A 10,332-nucleotide genomic window follows, 5' to 3' on the forward strand; every position below is an offset into this window, starting at 1 on the left:
CCCGCACCCTCACTCTCACAGAGGCTAGAACAAGCCCCTGGCCACCAAGTGCTAAGTATAAAGAGAGAACAAGCCGCAACGAGGCTCTGACCACCATCCTCCTGACTGGAGACAGTAGGAAAGTACACCATGAAAACAGAAAATGAAACACAGAACAGACCAGGTCTATCACCAAGTATGTATGAAGCCCCTACTGTGTGCCATGCACTGTGCTAAGCCTGGGAATATAAAGAAAAGCAAATGGCAGTCCCTGCTCCCCAGGAGCTCACAGCCTAATTGGAGTGGAGGGTAATTTCCTAATTCACTGTCAGGGAAACCGATGCAGAGGAGAACAGGGGAGGCTTCCTCTAAGAGACTGCTCCTGAGCGTGCCCTAAACAAAACCCATGACTCTCGTGGCCTGGAAGGAATGGACAGACCTCCTAAGGCGAGGTGGTTTTCACACTTCTTTCAAAGCTGCTGTGAACTGCCCACATTGTGTCTGGAATGCCACCAAGAAGCAGCAGCAGTGACTTCATGGCCATACCTGACTGTCAACCCAAAACAGCAGCATCCAGCTCATCCATCCATCCAGTCACCAAGTGACTTTGGGGTTTCTGAAAACCAAACTCGAGACATTTCTGAGCAACGTCACCGAGAGGGCAACGCTTACTAACCTATGCAAGTTGTAGGATGTTTAAGTCACTTAGATTCCAAATCAAATCAAATCAACAGAGAATGTGAATGTGAACAGAGAATGTGAAAAGTGACCGCTACCTTCTCAAAAACCCAATGTGACAGACTTGCCGAAATATGACCCAAGTTACACAAAAACGCCAGGAACGGCCTCCTTCTGTTTTCCATCAACGTTTCCAATTCTCTCGGCTTATCAGATGACACTTTCTGTAAGGTCCTGTCTGTTCACACCATTACAAGACATTCAGGTCACCTTAAGTCAAGAGACTTTATTCACCACTTTCGGCTCTGAAATTCATGGTTGGCTGCTTCCTGACCAAACTATAACATGGTATCAAAATTCTGATTTGCAATCACATTCAGCATTTAGTTTCTGTGTAAAAAAAAAAAAGGGGGGGGGGGAGTACAAAAATAAATATCCATGTGCCAATCCTCTACGAATGAAGCAGTTCTGCCTGACAAGCTGGAGGGCTCTCCAGAACACCAAACATGAATTCTGTTCTATTGAAGCAACCAATTCACTGAATAAAAAATCTAAACCAATAGTGGTGCATTAGCCTCTCCTTATCTGAATTTTATCATGTATATAATACTTTAACTGGCCAGTCCAGGTTTCTGGTGACACCCAAATGCAACGGGTGCCCACCAATGCCATCCTTAAATGTCCTTCTGGGCTTAGCGAGCTCTCATGCCAACCCCTCCAAAAACTCTTTGCAGTTGCTGTTTTATGAGGTGATGCTACCTCCCAGGGTAGGTTAGTGGTGCAGTGGACAGAATGCATTCTCAGAAACTTAATAGTTACAAGACCCCGGGCAAGTTACTTAACCTGTTTGCCTCAGTTTTGTCACAGGTAAAATGGGAATCCTAACAGCACCTACCTGAATGGGGTTAGTGGGAGGGCCTGATGAGGTATTTGTAAAGTACTCAGCACACCTGGCACATGGCAGGGATTCTAAAAATGCTTATTCCCACTGCCACCTCCCCACCCCCCACCCCTCTGCCTTATCATGGCAATTCCTTCACATCTGTTCAACTTTTTAGCGATCCAGCGGACATTTCTTCTTTTGTCCACTTGTAGTCTTTCAGACAATAGCTTATTTAACCACACAGGGATGGAGTTGCCTATGCCGCACACAGTGCCTGCCTCTCTACCTGCCTGTCTTGTCCTCTGGCACTGATTTGGCTCTCTCTCTAGCCAGCTGAATGTCTAACCAGAGACCCCACTGCTTCAGGAAGCCCCCCGATTTCAGCTGGTGGTTTCCTGTTGAGATTTGACAAATCTCCCCTTATTTCTTCATCCCAAGCCGTTTTTCCCAACATAGTTTTTGCCGGTCTCCCTTTGCTGACTCTGGGGTGAAGTTCTATACCTCTTCATTCTCTGTCCCCATGCCTGTGGGCACCATGAGCACTGCCAGGTGGGACGGCCCAAGGTCCAACTGCTCCTTCCACGCATCTGAGGAGAGCCGAGTGAAGCCGTCCATCCTTCCACCTGGCTGCAGCCTGCAGGCATTCTTGTCCTTGAGCCATGACGTCTCTGGTCACTCATCTACTTGCTGGTTACCAGACTAAACCACACCTTCAGGTCCTTGTTTACAGGTCTGGGCACCTCTGCCCCCTCTTCCACCAGAGGGCTACCAAGTACGGACAGCCGGTTTACATTTTCACCTGCGTCACCTTAACAGCTGGCCGTCTGGGGATGAGTCTCCACCCACGGCCAGGCCGTTCTCCAGGCAGCAGACCACCTATCATCGGAACCACACTCAAAGCCTTCCAGCATGGGAGACCCCACCAGGGCTCGTGCGCTGCTCAGACAGCCTAACCTCCTCCCACTGTGATGAAGCACTGGACGTGGAGGGATTTCCATCCATGAAAAATCATTAAGACTTTCAAGTGAAAGCCAATCTTCCTTTTAAAAAATTTCCATGAAAAAGCACATACTTATAAATATGAAAAGGTGGATAAAAGCTTGATGAGGCAAGGTATGTGCAAATAATAAAAATTAGCTTAATAATCCTTAGACTAGCCTTATATGACATGAATTTCTTCTAAACTAACACAGCTTTTATAAATTCAGCTTTGATGGGACAGAACTAATCTATAAAATCTGATTATACTTAAATAAGCTATCAGTGTTATCTACTTTGCATAATGCACTAAGGACAAAGGAGCTAGGCAAAGATGAAAGGTCACTGAATGCTGCCACAATTTACGAAGCACCATTTATTAAAGGCCAAGTGGTGGGCTTTCCTAACAAGCATTTTTAGCAAAATGGTTCTACAGGCATTACTGATAAATCTTCTCAGTATTAATTTTAACATGAAAGGTTTGATTCTAAACAGTAATTTATTAAAACACCTTGAACTAACTCACGTAAGGAAGAGTTAAGCGATTTATAAGTTTAAAAGACACATGAGTGCAAACACATGCAAACACACAAGTTCTTTGCTGAAATAACATTCGAAGTACATTCTGCTTTTCCTTTGGGGTCATTTTGGTGCTCTGCAAAGAATCAAACAAGGAAAAAACCAAACCCCAGCAAATCAGAAATCCCAACCTGTGTAATTATTTTTAATCTTAAAATTCCTCCATTTTGTTCTAATTTATCCCCTGCTATGAACAGGCTCCCAAAGTCAGACCTTTACACCCAGTTCTAGAAGGCAATCAGCCTACCTTACTTAAAGAGGCCTTGATTTTTTTCAAACACAAAGTAAGAAGTTCCCTTGACTCTAAGGCACACTGTATCCATGTCCCTGGTGGCTGAAGATACCTGAGAAGAAAAAAAAAGGAAGAGTAAATTATGAACTCTGAATGAGCAGACAAGTATACACAGAACAATCAGCCGAAGGATTTAAAACAATTTCGATTTCCCAGGATAACTGAATCAGGAAGTAGTTAACCAGGCTAACAAAGCCAGGGTGCCTCAATAATTTTTTAATAATATAAAATCTCATGGTCTGTTTCTTATTTCTCTTTTCATTAAAAACCCAGTGATATAAAAGTCATGAGTTATTTTATATAAATACATAACATAACTGCAGTTTTATTATTGTAAAATAATAACTTCATTTAGGTTTGCAAGGTAAGGTGTTCCTGAGTACTGTTCCTGAAGACCTATCTTAGTGAACAGATGAGAATGATCTCTAATTAATATATGAACTGTTTAGACATAAGGAGAACTTTCTAAAGTTTTAGAAAACCATTTGTCCTCTTGAAAAATATTTACACCATCCATGTGCTAAGCAAACTTCATAGGTAAAATACCTGAATTATCACAAATGTCTAATATATGAAATACAAAAGAGGCTTTTCCATATATGTCGATTAATTCCGATTCTCTTCTAATAATTAGGAAGACTTTTCATGTTGAGCAAAAATTCCTGACACTTAAATTAACTTACAACTTTATAGGTTCATTAAAACCTAGAATTAGACCTGGAGGGCACATTAAAAGATGCCTGGTCTCTTCCTCATTTTGCAGATTAGGAAACTGAGCGCCAGAGATTCAAAGAGTCCAGGACTCTGACCTCCATGCCCTGGCATACAGGAGTCCTTCTACTCAAAACAATGCTTTCTCTGAACTTAAAATTGTTATTTTACACATGATGCCAGTTTTACAAACTTGGGACCCTAACAAATTAAAGCAATTTCTCCTTGATCAGACATGAAGGCAATGGTGGCAAAAGCAGAAAGAAGGTCCTAGCATCCAGCCTGCCTATGCTCTCACTGCTGGGAATAGCAGTGAGCCCACCACGCTGCCCGGGGACAGACTTTTCTGAGCACTGTCCTAGATAAGACAAGACAGTCTTTTGCTCTCAAGGTCCTGGCTTCCCAATCACTACCACCATTCAGAAGAAACCACCCAGCCTATCGTCTTCAAAGAACAGGTCCCCCAGGAAAGGCAGAGAGTACCCACTCGGGTCTAGAATGCCAAAACACCCTCCGTGGGCAGACTGGTTTTTGGGTCTCTGGCCTCACCCAGGTGAGGAGAGGCAAAACAAGGAAGGAAAACATCTCATGGACAAACCTTTATTTTGTTATTTGCTAAGCAGCTACGGACACCAACCAGTCTCCCCCCAACAAAGACCAGGGGCGATTCACCTCCAAGGAGCAGCCACAGTTAAACCTTAGAAGAAAGGAAGTCTTGATTCCAGGCCACCCTACCTATGAACTCACAGGTGTTTCCTTCCATCAGCTAAGACTACTTCTGGACATAGATGCAGGTATATTGACTGGCTGATTAATTTATACATTAAGAATGGATGTGAGACGCTAGAGACTTATGTACAAAAATGTTTACAGTGGCTCTTTTTGTGTTAGCCGGAAACTGAGACTGTATTCTCTAACTGGAAAACAGTAAACAAAGTATAGTGCATGGACAGAACGGAATGTTATCGTGCCATCAAAAATGACAAGACCGGCAGTTTCGGAGAAACCGGGAAGCCGAACTGATGCAGATCAAAGTAAGTAGACAAAGAAGAACCAAGATCTTTGCAGGGCTTTGGAATTCTGATCAACACAATAAATCAAAAAAGCGAAGATGAAACACTAGCCACCTCTTGCCAGAGACAGAATGAACTTAAAATACAAAAAGAGACAAACATCTTCAGACACGGTTGATGGGGGAATTTGACCAGATGCAATCTGCACGTATGGAATGAGGTCCTTCATTTTTCTCTCTCTCTCTCTTTTTTTTTTAGGAGGCAGGGGGAGTGGCTCGATTAGGGGCAGGAGGTAGTGAACAAACTAATAAGAGAAAAAAACTTTTCATTACAGAAGAGATGTTATCAGAAACTACAAATTATAATAAAATGACTAGTCTCGTCACAATTACATCTGTTCGGAAAGGTAAGAGAAACAAACACTTATTTCAAAGACGTGTGATTTTGATCAGAGCAAGGTCTCTCACCACTGAAGCTGATTGATGCCCCTCTTAGCTTTAGGTCTTGGGAAGGAGGCCGTGTTTCTGTCCAACCTTCTGCCAGAAACTTCTCTCAACCGGGCTGGGCTAATCCTCCAGCTACATGCTGATACCCAGGACACTGGCAGATCAGTGAAGACACACTCCGAGCCTTGCCAGATCATAGACAAGGTCTGACCACTGGCTACTCCTAAGAAAACTAGTGCAGACTTTCTGTGTAATATGGGTATGTCCGTGCCATCACAGCCAACCATGGCAGGACCAGCCACTTCCAGGGTTTATGTACAAACCCAGGCTGCACTCAGGTTGACCTCATCATTGGGAAATCTCATTGTCCTGCCAGATCCAAGCAGCCTTGGTACTCGCACGTCCTCAGTACTCCGTTGGCCCTTCTGACTGGACGGTACAACCCTGAACTCAACTTTCATTTAAGGAGAGCAGACAGAAGAAATATCCCGAGTCATCTCATTTCCCACCCTACCTCATTTTGGATTTCTTAGGTCTCTTCACCTTGCTCCTCTAGCCAGCACCTTCTCTTCCAAGCCCCACACCCACCCTCAAGCTTTCCTTTTGTGTACTTTCTTCTTCCTTTAGATTGTAAGCTCCTTGGGGGCAGGGACTTTCTTTTTTGTATTTGCATCCCTAGCACTTGCCACAGTGCTGGACGTACAGTAGGCACTGTGTTGCTGTTATTAGTGGTGTTCAACCCTTTGTGACCTCATTTGGGGTTTTCTGGTAGAGATACTGGAGTGGTTCACCACTGCCTTCTTCAGCTCATTTTACAGATGAAGAAACTGAGGCAAACAGGGTTCAGTGACTTGCCCAGGGTCACACAGCTAGTAAATGTCTGAGGCTGGATTTGAACTCAGGAAGATGAGTCTTCCCAACCCCAGGCCCAGCATACTGTCCACTAAGGGTACCACCTAGCTGCCCTTATAGTAGGCATTTATTAAATGTTTACTACTGAATATGGAAGAAAAGTTAAATAAGGTTTTTTAAAGTACTTAACACATACACAACTTAAAGTTAAACTGTGTCCAAACTTAAGTGTTGTTTTCATTTCACTTATATCAACTAGTAATTAAACAAAGAAAAAACTGAAACTAGCAGTAATAACTAAATTTCTCTTAATATTCTATTTTTATCTGCCCTCAGAAACATCAACTCAATTAGCATAAATCAGTTTCTTAAAATCACCTACAGAAAAGACATCAGAACAAGAAACAAATACCTCTGTAATTATCTTATTAGTTTTTTAAAAAGTAGAAAAGTACACTGTAAAATTTAGGACTCCCAAGTATTTGCCCAAAACTTATAGCTCCTCTCACCCCAGATGAAAATCTTAGCAGTAAATAAATAAGCTAAAATATCATACCTTTCACACTGTTTACAGAAGTTAACCGAGACTTGTTTGGGAATCCCTTCGCTGATGTCCACTTGTGTCCGCAAACAGGCCACACACATGTTGGCCGGGTTAGGGGGGATGGGGACACCACACTCGCAGCACAGGCTTAAATAAATGAAACAAAATTAAGCAAATTACTGATTTCTCAAATGGGACAGTGATAATACATCTTCCAAAGACTGCACTATAATAGGCTCAACCTGCACTGTTTCTGACATTGACTCATCCTCAAAAAATTCGTTAAAGATACCCCGCATGCATTATATATTGGGATTGATTGAGAATAAGTACTATCAGGTCTCAGAATGTTTCCCTTAAGAAGTCATTTCATTCTTAAGTCCAAGCGCAAGAATACGCTCACAGCAGAAAAATCATTTGGGAAGATGACACCACATATGTAAGTCATTCCATTTATCCTGTATATAGCGCTGTGTGTGTGTGTGTGCGTGTGTGTGTGTGTGTGTGCGCGCGCGCGCCCGCAGTCTCCCTCATCAGACTGTAAGCTCCTCCAGGGCAGGGGCTGTCTTCTGTCTGTCTCCCTATCCCCAGTGTTTAGCACGGTGCCTGGCACACAAGGCACTTCATAAATGTTTACTGAACTGAACAAGTAGGAGACGGCCAAAGCCGTATTTGATGCTACCCCACTGTTCAGACTGGCACATCGAGGCATCCTGGCACACAGCGGCCAAGCCGGCTGTACATCCGGGCCGACAGGGCTCTGCCCCCTGGTTTATCGTGATCATTTAACACTCGGATCTCCACACTCCTACACTCTGCGGGGTACTTTCTCCTCCTGGTCTCGTTCTCCGCACACCCCGAAGCCCCTGCACCCTCAGCAATGGGCCCGAGAAGCCCCGGCCCCCGCTTCTACCGGACTCTAAACCGAACTCGGGCCAAGGGGATGACGACGCCGCGGCCCAGGGGGCCCGGACGGGCGGGCGGGACTCACACGCAGCCGGCGCTGCTCGCCGCGGGGCCCTGCAGGTACTCCATGTCGCCGGCAAGCCCTAAGAAGAGAAGGGGGGTGAAGCGCGGCCCCCTGCCCCTGCCCCTCCCCCTCCACCGCGGCCCACCGGGATCCCCCCACCCCCGGGAGGGGCCGCTAGCATCCCCGGGGGACAGACGGGTAAATGGAGGCCTCGGGAGGGGCGGGCCGGGTCAGGCTGCCTGCACCCCCGGGGCGTGGGGGCCTGCGCTGGGCGTGACCAGCGCCCCCCTCCCCCCCCCGGCCTCCGTTTCCTCCTCTGTAAAAGCAGGAGGCGGGGCTCGACGGCCGGACCTTGGTGACCCGGGGCACCTCCGGCCCGCGCCTCTGTTCTCTCCTCCTCACTGGGGGAGGGGCCTCGAGGGTCTCGTCCACCTCGTGACCTATGACCCCTCGGCCCCAGAGGATCCGGGGGACCCCGGGCCCGTCCTGCGCCTTTCTGTGCCTCAGTTTCCTACTCTGTAAGGCAGGATGAACCCCAGCCCCTCACCCGCCGCCCCTGGGGTCGAGTCCCCGTTCTACCCTGCCCGGGTTCTTCCCCGGCACCAACCCTGGTCCTTCACGGGCTCTTCACACGCGGCACCGGCACCGCCGCTTCCGGGAAGAAGATCTCGCGAGAGCGTGCGTGAGACCACGCGAGAGTTAGAGCCTGCGCTTTCTTAAAGGGGCAAGCGTCAGAAAAGAGGGGAGGGGACAGGAGAGAGAGGGAGAGGGAATAGAGAGAAGGGGGAAGGTAGAGAAAGAGTTGTCTCCCTCCACAGTAAAAAGCAACCCCCAGTCCTAAATCCAGTGACTCCTAGAATGTCAACCCTAGCAAGAGCCTCAGAGCCATTTGACAGATGAGAAAATTGAGACCCAGAGAGCTGGAACTGTTTTTTTTTTTTCCTCTTTAAATGTTTTATTGAGGGGTTTGGCTTTGGGGGTTTTTTTGTATTTCTTTGTTTTCTTTATCCATTTGTATCCCCAGCACTTAGCACAGTGCCTGGCACATAGTAGGTGCTTACTAAATGCTTTTTTAAAATTTACTCATTAAAGCTCTCTGCCGCGTCTAGTGACTCCTCGACATCCTCCTTTAGAACAAATAAGAACAAACAAGCAGGACGAATCAACCCATTTGTCTGTAGGTAGCCGCTGCCCTAACGCATTTTCTTTGACTCCACATTCAGGGCGCTTTCCACTCCACCACACTGCCGTTCCAACAGCTTGAGAAGATTTCATGCAGTGATTTTAACAAATATTTTTATTAGCATATATTTAACAAATCAAAAATCAAGTCAAAAACACCATTGCAGTTGTTAACAGTAAAATGATTTCAGATAACATAGAATCCCAGTCTTCTTGAGGCTTGAGGTATAGACAGGGGGTAGTACACCAAGCCATATAGTTAGTCACAATTAATACAAGGTCGGTCTGTTAAAGAGTAGCCCAAAATAAGTTTTCAAACATAAATTCCTTTAAGTCATCATGTTGCCTTACATTTAATAGTGTTTGTTGAATTGAATTAAAACCCAAGCAAGATGGCCTTTGGGGACAGAATGTTCAGAGAAATCTTCCCTGAGCACCTGGCATTTGAGTTGAACTTTAAAAGATAGGTAGGGATGAGCAGATAAAGAGCAGGGTGAAGGGCATTCTAGCAGAGGGAACAGAGAGATTGAAGCCTTAAAAGTGGGAAATCACTGAATGTATTGGGGGAGAGCAGGGCCAGTGAAAAGAAATTCCCTTTGGCAGGGAATGTCAGAAGGCTGGAAAGGTAGAGTGTAGCCAGATTGTGAGAGGGCCACTGAAGGAAGACCGGTGAGTCCCTAACTAGTATCTCCTCAGGCTCCTCTCCTAGGCTCTCTTTCCTTCTCCCTCTATGCTACTTCACTCTGTGATCTTAGCAGCTACCATGGATTTGATTACCATCTCGATGCTACTGATTCTCACATCTACCTATCCTGTACTAATATCTCCACTGACCTCCAATCCCACATCTCCAACTTCCTTTCAGACATCACAAATTGGATGTTTAGTAAACGTCTTAGACTCAACATATCCAAAACTGAACTCATTCTCTTTCCCCCTGAACCCTCCCCTGCTCCTTCCCTCCTTATTAGTGTAGAAGGCAATAAATACCACCTTCCAGTCCCTCTGGAGTCATCCTGGACTCCTCCCCATATCCAAACTGCTGCCAGGGCCTATCCCTTTTACCTCTAAAACATCTCTTGTAGATTTCACCTCTGCAGCATCTCTTGTAGATTTGACTTCTGGAACATCTCTTATAGATTTCACCTCTGCAGCACCTCTTGTAGCTTTCACTTCTGGAGCATCTCTTATAGATTTCACCTCTTCTGCTTCTCTTACAGATTTA

The 10,332-nt window shown here is 45.6% G+C and overlaps 1 protein-coding gene across 1 annotated transcript in view; it reads right to left on the bottom strand.

The window, feature by feature from the left end:
* Positions 1–8,568, bottom strand: part of NMD3 (NMD3 ribosome export adaptor) — a 29,453-nt gene extending 20,885 nt beyond the window's left edge. Inside the window, exons 1-4 of the mRNA XM_027875931.1 lie at positions 8,533–8,568; positions 7,947–8,004; positions 6,968–7,102; positions 3,345–3,441 (exon numbers count right to left, since the gene is read on the bottom strand). Coding sequence (XP_027731732.1) covers positions 3,345–3,441; positions 6,968–7,102; positions 7,947–7,990 — 276 coding nt within the window. The 5' untranslated portion in view covers positions 7,991–8,004; positions 8,533–8,568. The remainder of the gene's footprint in view (positions 1–3,344; positions 3,442–6,967; positions 7,103–7,946; positions 8,005–8,532) is intronic.
* Between the last annotated feature and the right edge of the window lie 1,764 nt (positions 8,569–10,332).

Source organism: Vombatus ursinus, unplaced genomic scaffold, assembly GCF_900497805.2.
Source record: "Vombatus ursinus unplaced genomic scaffold, bare-nosed wombat genome assembly UNPS02014810.1, whole genome shotgun sequence".
Classification (NCBI taxonomy): domain Eukaryota; kingdom Metazoa; phylum Chordata; class Mammalia; order Diprotodontia; family Vombatidae; genus Vombatus; species Vombatus ursinus.